The sequence below is a fragment of the Piliocolobus tephrosceles genome, chromosome 2, assembly GCF_002776525.5.
Source record: "Piliocolobus tephrosceles isolate RC106 chromosome 2, ASM277652v3, whole genome shotgun sequence".
In the NCBI taxonomy this organism is placed as follows: Eukaryota; Metazoa; Chordata; class Mammalia; order Primates; family Cercopithecidae; genus Piliocolobus; species Piliocolobus tephrosceles.
Window position 1 is genome coordinate 45,578,754 of NC_045435.1, and position 19,684 is coordinate 45,598,437.

The 19,684-nt window shown below is 41.7% G+C and overlaps 1 protein-coding gene across 5 annotated transcripts in view; it reads right to left on the minus strand.

Annotated features, from left to right (window-relative positions):
• Positions 1-1,663: 1,663 nt before the first annotated feature.
• Positions 1,664-19,684, minus strand: part of TMCC1 (transmembrane and coiled-coil domain family 1) — a 240,682-nt gene continuing 222,661 nt past the window's right edge. For 4 of the 5 annotated variants that reach the window (XM_023216010.2, XM_023216002.2, XM_023216004.2 and 1 more), the window contains exons 6-7: positions 6,373-6,508; positions 1,664-2,903 (exon numbers count right to left, since the gene is read on the minus strand). In XM_023216010.2, coding sequence (XP_023071778.1) covers positions 2,589-2,903; positions 6,373-6,508 — 451 coding nt within the window. In that variant the 3' untranslated portion in view covers positions 1,664-2,588. The remainder of the gene's footprint in view (positions 2,904-6,372; positions 6,509-19,684) is intronic. The other variant, XM_023216022.2, reaches the window with a different exon arrangement.

Sequence of the window (19,684 nt, forward strand, 5' to 3'; positions counted from 1 at the left end):
ACAGCATTAAATGCACACAACTTCTGGGTCTGGTGAATAATTAAGGGACAAGAGGGCTAGAAAGCCATTACTGCACCTGATCTGCACTGAAGGTCCTTCCTAAGACACTCTGAGAAAGGAAGATAGAAAGTTAGCATGGGACTGTTTGGCTGGAGCGCAGGGAGCTTTCTACAGGTGAAAACCTTCCTTTGATAGAAACCGTTCCAGGGCAAATGGGGACAGTTTCAATCCATCTATCAAAGTGACTTCCAGTGCCCACAAAACTTAAGTCTTCAGGCAGTTTGGGGGACTCAAAGGTTCTAGCTTAGAAAAACTGGTGGATTGTGGCTAGGGCATCTTTTAAATAACTTTGTGGGGGCTCTCTACTCTGAGCAATTATACTAAAGCAGAAAGTTAGGAGAAACTGTTAGTTCAAAAAGTTCATAGTGTCCTTTGGCACTCCTGCCTAAAAAGTCACTGCGATATTTTTAGGCAAAGTTAACATTTTAATATATATAGGCTTGGGGACAATTTGTTTTTGGCATGAACATGAATTGGTTCTAATTATTTTTTTTAAAGAGAAAAATCACCCTTGTGGCCCTACTCTGGGTGCTAGTTTGAGGGGGCAACAGAGCTAGCAGGTGTACTACAATCAGCTGAGGTTGGGGTGAAGACTGGGGTACCTGAGTTAAAATGTCAAAGTAGTTATGGAAACAACATGCTGGCTCTGAGAAATCCAGCTTGCCAAAGCAAAAGGAGGCTGGCACCGTTAGGTAAACTGTCCTTTCAGACAGGCAGGTCAATGCTAATCTAGTTCTGAAGGAATTTCCTGGTAAGGGGAAATAGGCAAAGCATACTTTGCTACTCTTTTCAGGGCATCTTATATGCACTTGGTTGCACAGAATGAGACCAAGAGGGAACAGCATTTGTGACCAATACTACAAATAATATGGAAAATTAACCAAGCTCTCTAGATAAACTCTAAATGTTCAAGTTCCACCAGGATGATGGAACTGGTTATGGGATGGGGGAAAGCAGCTCAGTTCATTTTTTTAAACCATCTATATAAGTCCACTGAGCATAATTAGGTTAGGTTAACAAGTCAGTTTACATTATAGGAAGCTGGCAACATTTCACACCCAAAACTTGGGTCCTTCTGACTTGACATTTCCTTCACTGCTCTTTAGGAGAATCACCTTTGGTTGATTCTCTTAGGCAGACAGAATAAAGCTTTGAAATTGAAATGCTGGGGCCAAAATGAAGACAGAAGACTCCACATCATCACTTTGGTTTCAGTAATTAGGGGTGTTAACAAAATAAATTAAGGAAACACAAGGACTTATTTATGACTCTTATAGTCTCAACTTTTCCTAAAGACAACCCCAGCCCAAGATCACTGGGTGAACATTTTCTTGGGGGGTGGGGGGAATCCCTATCCTACTACACTGGTTTGTGGAAACAGCCTCCTCCTCTCCTTGCACAACCCTTTCCTCTCCAACTAAGCTAAACCCATAAAACGGGGGCGTAGGGACATCGGGACACCAAAAGCAGCAGCAGTAGCCAGAGGGAGTTGAAACTGCATCTCAAAACAAGGGCGGCAGAGGGCAGCATTTACAGCAAGACTTTCTTACTCAAACTGTTTCAAGACAAGAGGGAGCAGCACACTTAAATATCCACACATTTCTTCATTTAAAAACATCACTTCTTTATTTCAAAGGAAAAATAAAAGACCCTCCCAACCCTGTCCAAAAAAACCCAATAATAATAATAACAATAATAAAAAATCCTATTAGAAACCATAAGGAAGCACTGAGAGTTTGAGTATTACATTCTTCAAGTATGCTGTTCGGATATTTTATTTTTAGGTTGGTACCTATACACATATTAAAAAAACCTTAAAAGTGCGGCCAACAGATTTTGCTTAAAATTAAGTATTTAGAGGGCTACTTAAAAATACTGTAGTAGGACTGTGCAGTGATCCTTTGGGGGGATGATGCTTTCACTTTTGTATCCTAGTAAAGGTTAAGGGGCAGGTTCAAAAGTGATCATACTTCCAGGGTTAGCGTAAGTGGCCAACTTGGGTGAGAAAGCCAGGGAGATCCATGTGTTCTTCCACGGACAACGAAAATCCACCCCGAATCCAAAAATTCAGACATGGAATGTGGTAGGATTTCACAGTAAAGTTAGTCTGGGATAGGGAGAGGTGATGAGCCCAAGGCAGGGTATTAGGTTTAACTGGTTTGCCCTAATTAGGTTTTCGCATATTTTTAGTGGGTTTTAGTGCAGTCCTTCAAGCCACAATTTAGATTGCCCTTCGGTGTGCTCCAGATTGTTGGTTCATATTAAAGGACTGTTTAAGATTTGCATCCCAAGGAAAATCATGCTACATAAAAATGATCCAAGATTTTCGCCCAAAAAACTTCTTGGATAAAATCTAAAAAATACTATTGCAATTGCGTCTCTTGAAGAAAAAAACATTATTCTAAATGTAAACAGATTCACTCAACTCTTTTGTTGTTGTAGAAAACTTCAGAGTAGGTAAGTTGCTGTCTAACTCTCTGCTGCATGCACTTGCCAGAGGGTAGGGAACAATACCTTCTGTGCCAGCATCATCTAGGGGATGAAAAGAACCGTTCCACATAGCTGAAGAGGGCGTCCCAGTGCTTCCAGAGAAAGGCAATGAAAACCACAAGGAATAAAGTGCTGAACGTCCTGTTGCGAGTCTTCATGAGGGGAACCACACAGTTGGCTACAGTGGAGACAAAGACCAAAAGGACTGCCATGACAGCCAGGAGGATGTTGATGAGTTTGCCCAGAAGGTTCCGGGCAGTGGCATTCTCCAGCCCTTCTAGCTGCACCACCTGCTGCTGCTGCTGCTGCAGCTCCATCTTGGAGATGCGCGTCTGGCATGCCTCCAGGGCCTCCTGTGGGCCAGAACAGGGAAGAGTTAAGCCTTCTGCTCACAAGTACTCTGAGATGCTGACATGCCCCCTGGGCAAGCCAGATGCATCTTGAGCAATGCCAATGATTTTATAAATATGCTGAAGCCTTGAATGAATGGAAAAGTCTAGATGTATAACTCACTATTCAAGTGACTATTATTCCCCCAAATTGCCCTCCATTGCATTTCAGTGGGATGAGTCACAGGAAGCAGTGGCCACAATTAACATTTATTTAGTCTAGAACATTTTAATGACAAGACCACAAATATATGCTCTTTTTTCATTGAAAATTAATCTAAGTTGCACAGAATATATTTGGTCAACATAAAAAAGTTCAAAGAGGATAGTCTCTCCTGACATTTCCTTCAATTCCAATCCCTGTCCCTGAAGCAATACTGTTTGTGTTCACCCTTTTATCTGTGTTTAAGTGTATACATATATGTGTCAAGGAAAATATATGGAATTTTTATTTCCTATCTGTAAACTAAAAATAAAATCCTAAGCCCCCCAGCCGAATGAACGGACTCCCTCTTGGTCAAAGTGGACCCCAAAGAAACCTGAAAAAGTGAGTTCTTGGCAATGATGGGAAAGAGGCTGGACATGCCTCATTACATCCCCTCCCTTTTTGAGTTGCAGCACAAATGACCAACATTAATGTTAAAATAGAGATCATAAGACTGACAGAATGGACTCTTTGTGGCAGTAAGACACCAAATTATAAATAAGACCTAAGGCCATGCCAGACAAGGGTTAAATCTCACCCTACAAACCATAAAATCTCATCAGTTTTTCTTTTTTTTTTTGAGACGGAGTCTCGCTCTGTCGCCCAGGCTGGAGTGCAGGGGCGCGATCTCCACTCACTGCAAGCTCCGCCACCTCCTAAGTTCACGCCATTCTCCTGCCTCAGCCTCCCGAGAAGCTGGGACTACAGACGCCCGCCACCACGCCTGGCTAATATCTTTTGTATTTCTAGTAGAGCCAGGGTTTCACCGTGTTTGCCAGGATGGTCTGGATCTCCTGACCTCGTGATCCACCCACCTCGGCCTCCCAAAGTGCTGGGATTACAGGCGTGAGCCACTGCGCCAGGCCATCTCATCAGTTTTTTAAAAAATTAACTGGTATTAATGTGGCTTTCTTTCCAACCTGACTCGGGTATAGCATCACATGACAGACAGCAGACCCCATTAACTTAGGCATTCCTTTGTACTGACTTCAAGTCTTTACACAAAGCTTAACTCTTTCAACCAACTGCCAACTAAAAAATTCCTAAAACCCACTATGACTTATTAGCCCCTACTTAGAGATGGCCCACCTTTTTGGGCCAAACCAATGTATAGTTTCCATGTATTGATTTAGGATTTTACTTACAATTCCTATCTCCTTGAAATGTATAAAGCTAAACTAACCCAACTGCTTCGGGCGTATTTGCTCAGGACCTCTTGAGACTGTGTTCCCCAGGCCATGGTTACTCATATCGGCTCAGAGTAAACCTCTTTAAAATATTTTACAGGGGTTGGCTTTTCCAAACATGGAATAGTATCATACTATAGGAATCGATTCACAACTTGCTTTTTTTCATTCAACAGGGGTCCTGGTGATCTCTCCATGTCAATACACAGAATCTACCTCATTTTTTTAAACTGCTGCAGAGCATTTTATAGTATGGCTAGGCTATGTTATAATAGATCCAGCTAGTTCCCTCTTGGGGATTTTTAGGTTGTTTTCAACTTTTCCACTATAACAATGATGCAGTGAACATTCTTTGAACATGCTTCCTTATACACACTACCTGGTGTTTTCTAAGTCAAGTCAATCCCTGACATCAGTGGAAAGGGATCTCCGATCTGCCTTCTTAAGGGCACACTCTCCTTTAGGTTGATCCTCTGTAAAGAGGACACTATGCCCACACACTAGACCAAACATTAAAAGTGTCTATTTTTGCTATTTTTTTTGAGATGGAGTCTCGCTCTGTCGCCCAGGCTAGAGTACAGTAGCACGATGTCAGCTCACTGCCAGCTCCACCTCCTGGGTTCACACCATTCTCCTGCCTCAGCCTCGAAAGTAGCTGGGACTACAGGTGCCCGCCAACACGCCTGGCTAATTTTTGTATTTTTAGTAGCGACGGGGTTTCACCGTGTTAGCCAGGATGGTCTTCATCTCCTGACCTCGTGATCTGCCCGCCTGGCCTCCCAAAGTGCTGGGATTACAGGCGTGAGCCACCGCTCCTGGCCTGTTCTTGCTATTTTTTAACTTTATATTGTTTAATTTAAAAACCTATATTACCAAGACCTCATTGTATATTCTGTATCTCTCAATTACTAAAAAATACTTGAAAATAGTGTAAAATACTAATACATTAATGAAACGTTATTAGTAATGCAATAGTGACATAAAGTGTTAATACATTAATGATTCCAATGTTTAGAACCACCAGTAACTAATAACAACTTGTCTTACAACATATGCAATTAGAATAAAGCTTCCATTTAACATATGCCTAATTCCCAATTAAAAAAAAAAAGTGTCTGTTCTCCTCAAGGCCATGGCCTTCACCCATGAGTTTAAATTAATTCCAAAGTATTCAAGGGATAGAACGTATTTCCCTAGCTATGGTCAGATATCCTCCAAAGTTGATTGGAGCCATGAGTTTTTCTGGTCTTGGATCCTGGTTTCCTGCGATTTGAGGTAAGGCTTGGGTAACTTCAGACTGAAGCTAACTACAGACAGACAATGGATGCTGTCCAGTCCAGAAGGATCTTACGGAAAAAATAATTAAAACATAAGCAGGGCCTGAAGAAGATGGCATCCGGGTAAATGATCTAGACATTCCCTTGATTCTTTTAGGCTGTTGTAATACAAGTTTTCTGGCCCACTTCCCTTCTCCAAGACTAGCGTCTTTCAAAATGCTTTCATATGAAACCACTAAGAACTGTTCCCTTAGCAATACCTCCATATAGAAACAAGAAAAAATTAAATATTCTACTTCTTCATAGAATAAAACAGATGGGCGATTAGCCTTAATTAAACATGACTGCCTCATGGGTTATTCTTGCAAACTGTCAGGCAATGTGCCTAAATTAGATCTGGATTTGGCAGCTGGAATAAAAGCCCCTTTTCCCACAGAAGAAGACAAGGGCAAAATGGCCCTAATACTTGTCAGAGCTGCTTTTGAAGCAGTAATGGACAAATAGGATTCATGTGGTTTTCCACACACTGAGACTACTGTGATCCTAAGAAACATTTCCCAAGTACCAAGCAGACATACCAACCCAAAATGGTATAAACTTTTGAGAAATGCACCTCAATCATTTTAAGAGTAAGTGTACTCCTATATAGTTGATATAAGCTTTTCTTTGTTCTCTACCTTCTCATCTTTTTTCCTTCTGCTGTTTTCCTTTTTTCTTTCTAACCCTACTGTATTTTGCATTTACACCTTTTCCTTCATACTAACCTGGATGTCCCGGGCCCGTTCATAGGACTGATATGCGATCTTTTCTTCCATGCTTGCCAGTTCCTGCTTCAAGTTCAGGATTTCATTCTGGTGGAGCTCTGTTAGGTCATTTAGCTGTTCTTCTAATCGTTCACATCTAAGGAGAAAAAAAAGGTTAGAATTTTATGCATTCTGTGAATATCTTTCCTGGCATTATTTACAATCCCCAAAACCCATTCTACAAAGGAATAAAAGCACAAAGAAATTGAGTGGCCTGGGTTAACAGGGTGTGCTAGTGGGTACAGCTCTTAGTCTCTGGAAAAGATAGCTTGTCTCAAGGCCAAATCACACAGCAACACAGCTGTTCCATAATCTTTTCAATGTACAGCATTTGCAGTGATGCCAGCAGCCCTGATTAGCTTTGAGCATAACCATAATATTGAGGCAGTCGTTAGGCTACTCTGAACAACATATGGGAGAGGCAAAAGCTAGGGTACAATTAAGCAAGCCTCATGAAAAGATAACACACCAATGGAAACCAACCTTCTGGCAGTCACTAGTAGCTTATTCCAGAACTGGCCAGCTCACTCACCTGGATGTTTGTGATTCAGAGCCCTAGAATGCCAGAGCCAGAGGGGTCCATCATCCCCATGGCCAAGCACAAGTGTCTAGGACATTTCTGTTAATAAATATTTACTGAGAGCCTGCTATGTACCAGGCATATTCAAAGTACTAAGAATATTGTGGTAAGCAAGACAGAGTGCCTGCCCTCAGGAGTTTGTACTCTAAGGAGTCGGGGGGGCAAGATGATTTCCCATATGGAGAAGTAAAACAAAGAAGATCAATAGGGGTATAAGACAGAGTGCCTGAAGGCTGATGAAGCTGGAATGGTCAGGGAAGGTCTCTCCCCTATTCAATTCTATTAAACTATGAAGGCTGAAACTTGAGTGATACAAACAGAGCCTTGTTGAAATGTGGAGGGAAGAATGTCTTAAGCAGAGGAAATAGCAGGTATGAGGTTCTTAAGATGGGAATTAGCTTCGCATGTCTGAGGGTTAGAAAGTAGGCCAGTGTGGCTGGGAGAATAAAAGGGAGGTAGGGTTCCTTGGGAGTAGGAATTATTTTATTCATACTGTATCTCTAGCACTTAGGATGACATAAGGGAAGGTTTAGTAATCTACATAAAGATGGAACCTGGACAGGGCATCTAAGGAGAGGCAGGATTAGAAAAGTTTTTTTGTTTTTTTTTTTGAGATGGAGTCGCGCTCTTGTTGCCCAGGCTGAAGTGCAGTGGAGCAGTCTTGGCTCACTGCAACCTCCGCCTCCTGGGTTCAAGTGATTCTCCTGCCTCAGCTTCCTCAGCAGCTGGGATTACAGGCGCCCACCACCACACCCAGCTAATTTTTGTACTTTTAGTAGAGATGGGGTTTTGCCATGTTGGCCAAGCTGGTCTCAAACTCCTGACCTCAGATGATCTGCCCGCCTTGGCTTCCCAAAGCGCCGGGATTACAGGCGTGAGCCACCATGCCCAGCCTAGAAAAGGTTTAAGGGATGAGATCAGAGATTCTAGGTGGAAAAATAAATGTGAGTAAAGGTCTGGAGAGAAATGATGATAAATGTACAGAATAACTAGAATAGTGCATCTATGTTGGAGGAAAAAAAGGGAAATCTGGAAGATCCGAAGAGCTGGGATTCTAGAGTAGATAGTAAATAAGCCCAAAGCAGACTACTGAGTAGAGGAGTCACAAGATGAACATATGTTTTTAGGAAAACGAGTTTTCTCATAGTGGTGAAGAAGACCGACTGGGGTAGGTTGTATGTGGAGTCCCAGGAACTAAAGAGCTAAGTAGGTAGGAGAAAGGTTGAAGACTCCACTTTTAAAAACAATAGAAACAGAGAGTAAAAGAAAGGGAAGAATAAACATGTCTTAGCTTCTGGTGCGTAGAATGGAAACCTCTGTCAGGCAGAGGGCAGCTGGGTAGCTCCCATCCTAACAGGGAATGTATTACCACTCAGGTAGCATTTAACACCAGCATGTGAGTCTCAAGGGACTTCGTACTAAAAGAAAAAAAATGCCAGAACAAACTCACACATCTAAAACTATCTCCTTTCTTTCTTCTTTTTAATCACATCTATAATATGTAAACAAACTTTTAAGGACTATAATAAATTTCTCTGTTTAAGGTAATTTTTATGTTGCAGCATCATAAACATTCTCCCTCCCAATAATTATGCAATAAATAATAATACCCTAAACTCCATTGCTTTTCTAAGAAACAAGGATTTTTTTAAAAGGCATCGTCTCACCCTTCTTACGATGTTACTAAACTCTATTTAGTTCTTCTTTATCCTTTATAGGAATCTCTATACTGCCTTCTTTTATGCTGAAACTCTTCCTGTTACTGAAGTGACTGAACAGGTTAATGAGAAAGCAGTCCTACCTTTGATGAATAACTAGGGCCAAAGTTCTCTGTGACTCTGCCTTTTCCTTTCATCTGCTGCCCAGGGTATGTACTCAGAAACAGGTCCCATCTCTAGAATTGACTTCCCACCAAAATTTAAGTTCACAAAATGCCGTAAGATTTTGTTAACATATTGTCTTTTCGTGACTGTCCTATGTTAGCCCACTCTTCTGTGGTGTTTTTGGTGTTTGATAATTTCATCATTCTCTCTCTTTACCAGAAAGGGGCAGGAGACTTTTTTAAAGCCACATTCCAAAGTGCTGGTCTCTTGGGATTTAAGGGAAAGGTTATATCTGGCAGGAAATTACTCTCCTAAACTAAGGACTGTTGGGTAGCAGGGAGGGGAGCAGGGTGGTGGTCACCAGCCTACATCCTGATAAAAGCAGACACGTGGGATCTCTGCATGTGTCCCATAGGCTACCACAGAACCTCTTAGCCTACACATTTCAGGCTTCTTAGGAATCTTATTTGATATTAAACATGGCTCATACATACCAGTAGAACAGATTAAAAAACAGCAGCAGCAGCAACAGTTTAATCAGTGCCTACTATGCAAATTCATTTCAACAACCCCAAGAGGGTAGAAGGTATTATCTGCATTTTATAGATGAGGAAACAGAAGCTCAGAGAAGTTCTAAAGTGAATTGCCCAAGGGCACATAAATATTAAGGAGGGCAGCAAGGATTTGAATCCAGTTTTGACTTTAAAATCCATGTTCTTAAACTTTACAATGTGATGCCATTTTGAAACTCTAGAAACCCAGATCAACTAACTCTCCTCATAAGTAAGAAATCAGAGTCAGAGTGCTAGCAATCCAAATCACTTAGCCAAAGGGAGCTGGAAAGAACTACACTGATGTGATGGTTTGGAGTTTGATGTCAAAGTGGAGTTGATGGGAGAAGGAGGAGTGTAATAAAAAATTATGAGCCTATAATTAAAAAGGTAAGAGTTGGTGAGGGCATGGAGAAATCTAAACCCTCATGTACTGCTGTTGGGAATGGAAAATGGTACAACTGCTCAGCAGAACAGTTTGGCACCTCCTCAAAAAGTTAACAGTTACCTTATGACTCAGCAATTCTACCCCAGATATAACTGAAAAGAAATGAAAACTTATTTCTATACAAAAGCTTGTACACAAATGTTCATACCAGCATTAATCATCATTGCCAAAAAGTATAAACAACCCAAATGTATACGAGTGTACAACACTATATCATCTTGGCTGTTCACAAGTCAAGTATCAATATTATGTACCCTAATCTGCTTATCACTTGCCACCTGGCAAGTTTCTGTTTACTTCTTCCTTTCTCCTTCAATTAATGGATGTTCACAGAAACATTAGGACATAAAGCACAAATGTGAATGCAGTTTTGCTTTTCACTATATATGTGCATATGAGACTCCTGATCCCTAGGCAAAACTACAAAATAGGCTGACTTATGCCTTCACTCCCCCAACATGGACTTCCTTCCTACTGCAGAAACAGTTCACAGGAGCAGGAAGGCTGTTGTGATCCTTTCCTCCTCTTCTTACCTGACCTTTTATAATATACAGACACTCTTTATGATGGGGTTACTTCCTGAAAACAGTATTTCCCATTTATGATGGGCTTAAATCAAACCATTGTTAGCCAGGGACTGTCTGTACAACAACATGTATGTCACCCTACAAGAATAATTCCCAGGACTGAGGCCTGAGATATTCTCTAGCAGCAGCCTGTGGGCTCTGACTTGGCCTTGGCCTTGGCCTTATCTGCCTGGCCTTTTTTGTCCAGACCCAGTATGAAGACAGCAGAATACATGGCATACTTATCTTTACAAATGGCATGAGGCAAGAAAGAGGTGAAACACAGCAGACTGAATTCAAAATGATCTTGACAGATTCAAGTGCAGCCAAGACTTTACCAGGGATTAATTCTATAGAAATAGGGAACTACTTACTACTGCTGAATTCAGGTATCAGAGGTCATGTAATGAGGGGGTAGCTTGTTCTTTGTAACTCCATAGAACTAAGGAGTAAGTCTTACAAATAGTTTGGTCTTTAGTTCAGTTTTAGAAAGAACTTTCTAATAGTGGTGTCTAACAATGAAAAAAACTATCTTAGAAAATGAGACCCTGCTACCAGAGATATTCAAGGAGAGAGGCTGCTTGTCAGGGATGTTGCAGAAATAAATCCTCTACTAAAAGAGATTTAACTAGACCTCTGAGATCTTTTCTAATGCCTAGAGTTTGATTCTTTGTAGTCAGGGAACCTGCTTTCCTCTTTTTTTTTTTTTTTTTTTTTTTTTTAAGAAATGGGGTCTTGCTCTATCACCCAGGGTGGAGTGCAGTGGTGCAATCATGGCTCACTGCAGCCTCAAATTCCTGAGCTCAAGGGATCCTCCCACCTCATCCTTCTGAGTAGCTGGGACTACTGACATGCACCACCAAGCCTGGCTCTCTCTTTCTCTCTCCCCCCCCCCCCCCCCCTATATATATACACATATATATATTTTTTGTTTCCCAGAGACAAGGTCTTACTATGTTACCCAGGCTGGTCTTGAACTCCTGAGCTCAAGCAATCCTCCTGCCTCAGCTTCCCTAAGTGCTGAGACTACAGTGTGGGGCACCACACCTGGCTATTTTCACCTTTCAAACTATAGATACTTTAAATGCTTGTGGTATATTTGCCTTCACAACATATTGATTTTAACAACAATAAAGGGAGGTAAGGAGGTATACAAAATAGTGGTAATTTAAGAGCTATGTAAAATCAGGTGTGAAATATTGGGATTAATTTGGTATGTGAGCTGGTGAGGAATATATATGAATCAGAGAGTACCTGCAAAAGTCCTTAGCACTTATTCCCAACATTTTGTTTTTTGAGACAGAGTCTCGCTCTGTGGCCCAAGCTGGAGTGCAGTGGTGCAATCTTGGCTCACTGCAATCTTTGCCTTGCGGGGTCAAGCAATTCTCTGCCTCAGCCTCCTGAGTGGCAGGGATTACAGGTGCCCACCATCATGCCTGGCTAATTTTTGTATTTTTAGTAGAGATGGGGTTTCACCATCTTGCCAAGGCTGGTCTTGAACTCCTGACCTCGTGGTCCACCCACCTCAGTCTCCCAAATTGCTGGGATTACAGGCGTGAGTCACTGCGTCCGGCTATTCCCAACACTTTTGAACCTTACTATAAACCAATGTTTATCATAAGAAGGTAGCAAACATGTCAAAGATTCTGGAAGTCATTTTCAAATTGGATTTTGGTTCATCCCACATTATGCCTAGAGGTGCTGCATCTTCACTCCTGCCATTTTGCACCTAGAAATGTTTTCATAATGCCGTTTGTACCAGCTAATGCATCTGCTCAGTCCAGGTTTTGGATTAAAATCCCAGCTCTGCAACTCACTAGCCTGGGTGACCCTTTTCATCCTCTATAAAGAGGAAATCTACCTACTCCAAAGGGCAATTGCAAAGATTAAAGGAGAAGACAGACATCAAATACCTGGCACAGAAGAGGTGCTCTGTGAGATAGATATATCACAAATATACATCCGGTTTCATTTTTCTCTTTTATGATTCTCCTAGTTCTCCCCAACAATCCCTAGTGAGGTAGTTCAGAAAGATTGCTTGCTGACTGCCACATAGTCTTACTCCACTGTTCACTGATTCCCACTTCTGACTTTTTTCTCTAAGCCTTTTTTTCTTGTTGTTTGAGACAGGGTTTTTTCTCTATCACCCAGGCTGGAGTGCAGTGGCGTGATCATGGCTCATTGTGGTCTCAATCTCCCAGGCTCTAGTGACCTTTCCACCTCAGCCTCCCAAGCAGCTGGGACTACAGGTATGTGCCTCCACGCCCAGTTAATTTTGTTTTTTGTATTTTTTGTAGAGACGGGGTTTTGCCATGTTGCCCGGGCTGGTCTTGAATTCCTGGACTCAAGTGATCATCCCGCCTTGGGCTCCCAAAGTGTTGGGATTACAGGCATGAGCCATTGTCCATGGCCTTAAGCCTCCATTTCTTTATGTCCACTTTCTCAATTTTACATATTTTGACATTTTCACTGTTTCCAGTACATGATGTTTTTCCTATGACATCACAGAAATGGGTTTACTGGGCACACACTCCATCCTCCTCAATCCTAGATACAAGCCTCTCTTACTTTTTATTTCATACATCTAGGTTCCTGCCATTTCCCTGGCTCAAGTTTGCCAGATAATTCAAATAGTTCCATGCACTGGCCTGTTCCAAACTTTCCTTTGTATTGGTAAAACTATCCTACCTATGTATGTGTGTGAGCAAAGGTGTCTCAAGTAATTTTTATTTTTTTATGTTAGAGATAGAGTCTCACTATGTTGTCCATGCTGGAGTACAGTGGTTATTCAGAGGCATAATCATGGTACACTGCAGCTTCAAACTCCTGGGCTCAAGTGATCCTCCCATCTCAGCCTCCTAAGTAGCTGGGACTACAGACCTGTGCCACTGTGCCCAGCTCAAGTAAATTTTATCTAATTTTTTCAAATCTCCAGAAAGTTATATAGAAACTGCTAATCCTCATCATGCTGTTACAGAAAATAAAGTCCTTTAGAGGTTGAACAATTTATTCAGTTACATGGGAAATTAACAGCAAGTTCTCCTCAAGCTGAGTCTTCCCAAATAAGAAAATATAACTATTGTTCCCAGAGATAACGTTTTGTTAGCAAGTAGCTAAATAGCAAAGCAGCATTTGGGTAAGTAGAATGATCTCAGCAGATGAAACAGACAAACATGGAGATCAATCTGGGCAACATAGCAAAACCCTGCCTTTACAAAAAATACAAAAATTAGCTGGGCATGGTGGCATGTACCTGCAGTCCCAGCTACTCAGGAGGCTGAGGTGGGAGGATCACCTGAGCCCAAGAGGTCAAGGCTGCAGTGAGCTGAGACTGTGTCACTGCCCTCCAGTCTGGGTGACTGAGCAAGACCCTGTCTCAAACGAACAGCAAAACCCACAAACAAAAACAGGAGGCCCAGAAGGATGCAGCGACTCCCTAGCTAGTAGTGAGGTTTAGTAAGCATCTGAACCGGTCGGGCGCGGTGGCTCAAGCCTGTAATCCCAGCACTTTGGGAGGCCGAGACGGGCGGATCACGAGGTCAGGAGATCGAGACCATCCTGGCTAGCACGGTGAAACTCCGTCTCTACTAAAAAATACAAAAAAACTAGCTGGGCGAGGTGGCGGGCGCCTGTAGTCCCAGCTACTCGGGAGGCTGAGGCAGGAGAATGGCGTAAACCCGGGAGGCGGAGCTTGCAGTGAGCTGAGATCCAGCCACTGTACCCCAGCCTGGGCGACAGAGCGAGACTCTGTCTCCAAAAAAAAAAAAAAAAAGTAAGCATCTGAACCAATTGGCTCATGCCTGTTATTAGATTATTGTCTTTTTAAAAATTTTTCTACTGGGCAAATTGTTTGACCTCAGGAGTTTGAGACCAGCTTGGGCAACACGGTGAAACCGTTTCTACTAAAAATACAAAAAAAATCAGGTTGGTGTGGTGGCATGCACCTGTAGTCCCAGCTACTCCGGAGGCTGAGGTGAGAGGACTGCTTCAGCATGGAAGGCAGAGGTTGCAGTGAGCTGAGATTGTGCCACTGCACTCCAGCCTGGGTCACAGAGTAAGACCCTGTCTCAAAGAGAAGACAAAAAATTCTGTATTGTTAATCAAATGCAAATAACCAAAGGAAAAAAACACCTGTATTCTAGTTCCCACTGACTTCCCACTATCCCCATTACTAATATAATAATCTTCTTGTAATAGTTTATTTTCTAGTGTTTACTTCCTTTCTAAATTCTAAAATGGAGAAACCAGGTATAAACACCTCTATCTTCTCATTAAATATTAACACCAAATCAAAGAGTGAGGGGGGGAAAAGGGAAGATATATGTTTTATAGACTTTCATATGTGAAAGTCTTGGGTTTTTTTTAAACCAAGAACTCTGCTTTAAGGAATTTTAACCCCTTTACAGGATGCTAACTACAACTCTCCAGACACACAGCTGGGCAGGGGAGATGGTGGGTGGGTGGGAAGTTCTTAATCGTACAAGTACAGTCATGCCTCACTTAATGATGGGGACACATCTTGAGAAATGAGTTATTACGTTATTTCATCACTGTGTGAACACCATACAGTGTACTTACACAAATCTAGATAGTACAGCCTATGATACAGTTAGGCTGTATGGTACAGTCAATTGTTCCTAGGCTACAAAGCTGTACAGCAGGTTACTGTACCATAGGCAACTGTAGACAACTGTAATACAATAGTGTTTGTGTATCTAGACATATCTAAACATAGAAAAGGCACAGTAAAAATATGGCATTACAGGCTTGGTAGTGTGTGCCTGTAATCCCAGCTGCTCGGAGGCTGAGGCACGAGAATTGCTTGAAACCATGAGGCAGAGGTTTCAGTGAGCCGAGATTGCACCACTGCACTCCAGCCTGGGCAACAGTGAGATTCCGTCTCAAAAAAAAAAAAAACAAAACAAAAACAGCATTATAAACTTACGAAACAACTGTCTTATACGCTGTTGATCAAAATGTCATTATTCAGCATATGTGATTTTGGCTGGTAAATGATGTTCATGCACCTCAGCTTGGATTACAAGTAGCATGAGATTAATAATCTTATTTTAAGGATTTTAACTCAAGGTCCTTCCTAAATTGTTACAACCCAAAGAAAACCTGGACACTTAAATATGGCATAAGCTTAACTCTCAGCAAACAGAAAGCCTTTGCACTGTAAGATTATTTTTTCTAAAAGCAAGTATCGTATTTTGGTAGATGAAATTCATCCCCCACTGGAAGCAAAACCTGTTCTATCTACAAAGTATTAAACACATCAAGATTTTGTTGTAGGTAAATAATTCATAAATAAATACTAAACTTGAAAGTGTTTTGGGCACTAGATCAACACAGTAGTCACCTTCCTAGATCAGAGATAAGCCAGTGGCCCTCTGTGTGAAATTACTGATGAATGGGAGCCTGGGTGAGTGCACAGCCTGGGAATGCTTTGACCTAAAGCATTCCTCTTTGGGTGTGGCTCAAAAGTTTGGAGCCTCTGAGAACCAATGTGCTTCCCTAGTTCAGCAATAGGTCACTAGCGCAGGATGGCTGAAGAAATTTGTAGAGCAGGTATTGAGAGAAACAGGAAGAACCAGTCCCAGGAAAAACACCCACAGCAACTATGGGAGAAGAATGGACTGTTTCCCAAACGCATACCAGAGACCCAAAAGAGCTTCTGCCAGTGTTTAATCAGAGTAGACAGACACAGCTGGGGTAGAGAGTATGCCTTGTGGTGGGGGTTTGAATAGATTCCTAGCTGAATTGGGGAGAGTGGATTTTTTTCTCCTTACCTTTTGTTACCTTTTTTTGTGTTGAAGCCTGAGAAGAGGCTAAAAAACACGGAACTAGCCTTCAGCTGAAAAGGGGAAAAGATATCAGTCCCCCGCAATATTTCAAGGGTAGGCAATGAATTATCTTAAAGACAAGAACACAGTAAATATCTAAATAATACAGGAAATAAATAAAAACTAGAGGGGCTTTCTGGGCAACTTGCAGACTTGGTAATGACAGCTTTCTAACACTCTGGCACAATCTAGATCTTTGTATTCCCCTAGAAAAAATGGAGGAGGAGGGAGCATTTGTTGAGCTCCTACTCTAAACCAAACATCACACTAGGTACTTCCATATATGTTATCTCCTTTAATAATTTCAACAAGCATGTACAATAAATCTCATTATGTTTTTACAAAGGGAGAAACTGAGGCTCAGATGAGTTATGTAATCTACTCAGAGCTGGCAAGCAAATTCAAGTTTGCCCACTCCAAGGAATTAATTAATTAATCCCCTCCATTTCTCTTTAGTGGCTAAACTGGGATGAGCTCACCCATAAATCTCTTTTATGGAAGATTGTATATATCATAAGAATATCTCCTAATTGGGATTTTGCTTCTCTTATAAATGAAGGGCTAATTTGATTCAGTATCCTCAGTTTCTATTTCAAACTTATTGTCCAAATCTAGCCTACATATCCTCTGGAGGTTCTCAGATCACTTTTCAGTTGACAGGTGTCACATGTAGAATAAAGGGGCTAAAACAGCTACCTCTGAGCATACATCTATCTTATGTCCAATGATGGTCAAATCAACTAAAATTATATTTAAACAACCATTTGTTTAGTTACAACTCTAATAGCCTGTGCCTAATTGGGTCAGCCTAGTTACTAACTGTTCTACTGCATGTGAAGACTGCTCAGGGTGACTGTCTCCTGTATTTTTGCTCTTATGACTCAGTGCAATTTAAAATATCCCTGGGTTTAATACAAACATTCTCATAAGCCGATTTCCAAAGGACAGTAATCCCCTTCAAATACAAGCTTTCAAAATGGCATTAATGCTCATCAACACCTGGGGGGTTTTTAGCCTGCCCTACATGACACTGCTTTATATAGGTTACAGTAGCTCAGTAGGATTCCAGGCCAGATCCCCTAAGAAAAAAACTACCAAAGAAACCAGCAAAATTCTCAATTAATGTTTTCCTGTCTCTTATTTTCAGTACATTTTGCCACAGCTGAACTTTTTCTTTCGGTAGCCCATTAATATATTTACACTCACTACAGGAACACAACTAATCCTCAGTTTCTAGCAGCAAATTAAATACATGTAAAACCATTTTACTGTGTGGCCTGGCAAAAGTCACTTTATCTTTCTGAGCTTCAGTGTTCTCATCTGTAAATGAGATTAATCTAGATATCTAAGGGTCCCTTCTACTTCTGAAGTACTGTGAACCCAGCTGCCACTAACAAACATGGGATGAAGAAACTAACTGGACAAGAATCTGAAGTCAGCACAGGTCTCATCACTTAAAAAAATTTCTAAACCTTGTCTCCTGCCTTCCCCAAATACATGATCTCATTCATAACTGAATGCACAATGGTAAAACTCAATACCTAGTCACTAGTCAAAGGCTGAGGTGGAGTTCAGATCCAAGCTCTGCTACAATGGCTTCCTGGGCTAACTGCAAGTGGACAATGAAAAAATACTGTGTCAGTCATGTCACAATTATGTGGGTGAAGAGAGAGAGACTGTGCTTGCTCTGTAGGCTTTGGAATTCTTCTGATTATTTCCGAGTTAAACGGATGGTCTTGGGCAACTATCTTCACCTGGAGCTACTCACTTGGGTAGACAGCAATGGAAACACATTAAGCGAAGGACATTATTGAGAAGGGACTCTGAGAAGGGGAAATAATGACTGGAGTAGGAGTAGGGATTTCCTTAAGAAGGTTTCACCTATTTATTTACACTGCTGTAGTGGCCTAGGAAACTTTCCAGAGCTTCCATATTCATAGAATTTTTTTTTTAGGCGGAGTCTTGCTCTGTCGCCGGACTGGAGTGCAGTGGCCGGATCTCAGCTCACTGCAAGCTCCGCCTCCCGGGTTTACGCCATTCTCCTGCCTCAGCCTCCCGAGTAGCTGGGACTACAGGCGCCCGCCACCTCGCCCAGCTAGTTTTTTTGTATTTTTAGTAGAGACGGGGTTTCACCGTGTTAGCCACGATGGTCTCGATCTCCTGACCTCGTGATCCGCCCGTCTCGGCCTCCCAAAGTGCTGGGATTACAGGCTTGAGCCACCGTGCCCGGCCATTCATAGAATTTTTATAAAATATGTTAAAAACAGTGACTCAACTTTTAGTAAACATTTACTTCAACCTGGGATAGGCCTAATACCCAATGCATCTAATGCTTCAGAGAGCTAGACTTTCAACCACATAGATTTCAGGATGGAGCTCTGAAAAAAAATCATCCTGGTATGAAAATAACACTGAATTTGAAGTCAGACAAAACTGGGTTTTGAATCCTGGCTTTACCACTTACTGAGTGATCTCTGGCAACCTTTAAAACCCCACTGAGCTTCAATTTCCTCATCTTTAAAATGGGAATAATACAATTTACCCGTAGGGCCTACTGTGAGGATTGGCAAATGTACATAAAGCATCTAGCACTAGGCACATCACAGGAGTTTAATACTGTTAGTGGTAGTGGACTTGTCACCATCATCATCAAATAACAAACAGCAACACTGTGCATGGCCTCCCTCTCATCAACTTAGATACTAGTAAAATAAACTAAAGTGTAGAAAAAAATGTATCTTGAGCATCCATGCATGCATTAACTGGTTCTTGGTCACAGAAGGATCTGTGAAGTCCATCCACAGCCTACTTTCTTCCTACACAAAAAGCAAAGCCTGTAACAGAGTAGAAGTAGAATTAGTAAAGAAAGGCTGCTGCCAGCAGCTCACTAACAGTGTGGAGAAGAAATGGAAAGGAGAAAAAACTATAAGAAAAAGCAAACAAACAAAGAAAAGCCTAGGGCCATTTACTGTAGAGGCACATAAATGGACAGCTTCAGTAACCTGAGAGTATCACTCTAAGCTGAATACTACTGTATCTAAGCTCTTTCCATTAAGTTAGATTCAGTGTACTTTGTAAAAGAAGGCAGAGAAATTTCCCCAGAATGCTTAAAATGTGAAAATTTCAGTGCCTAAAATAGGTTTCTGGCTGGGCATGGTGGCTCATGTCTGTAATCCCAGCATTTTGGGAGGCTGAAGTGGGTAGATCACCTGGGGTCAGGAGTTTGAGACCAGCCTGGCCAACAATGGTGAAACCCCCGCCTCTATTAAAAATACAAAAAATTAGTTGAGTGTGGTGGCAGACACCTGTCCTGTAATCCCAGCTACCGGGGAGGCTAAGGCAGGAGAATCGCTTGAACCCAGGAGGCGGAGGTTGCAGCAAGCCAAGATTGTACCACTGCACTCCAGCCTGGGAAACAAGAGTGAAATTCTGTCTCCAAAAACAAAAAAAAAAAAAAAA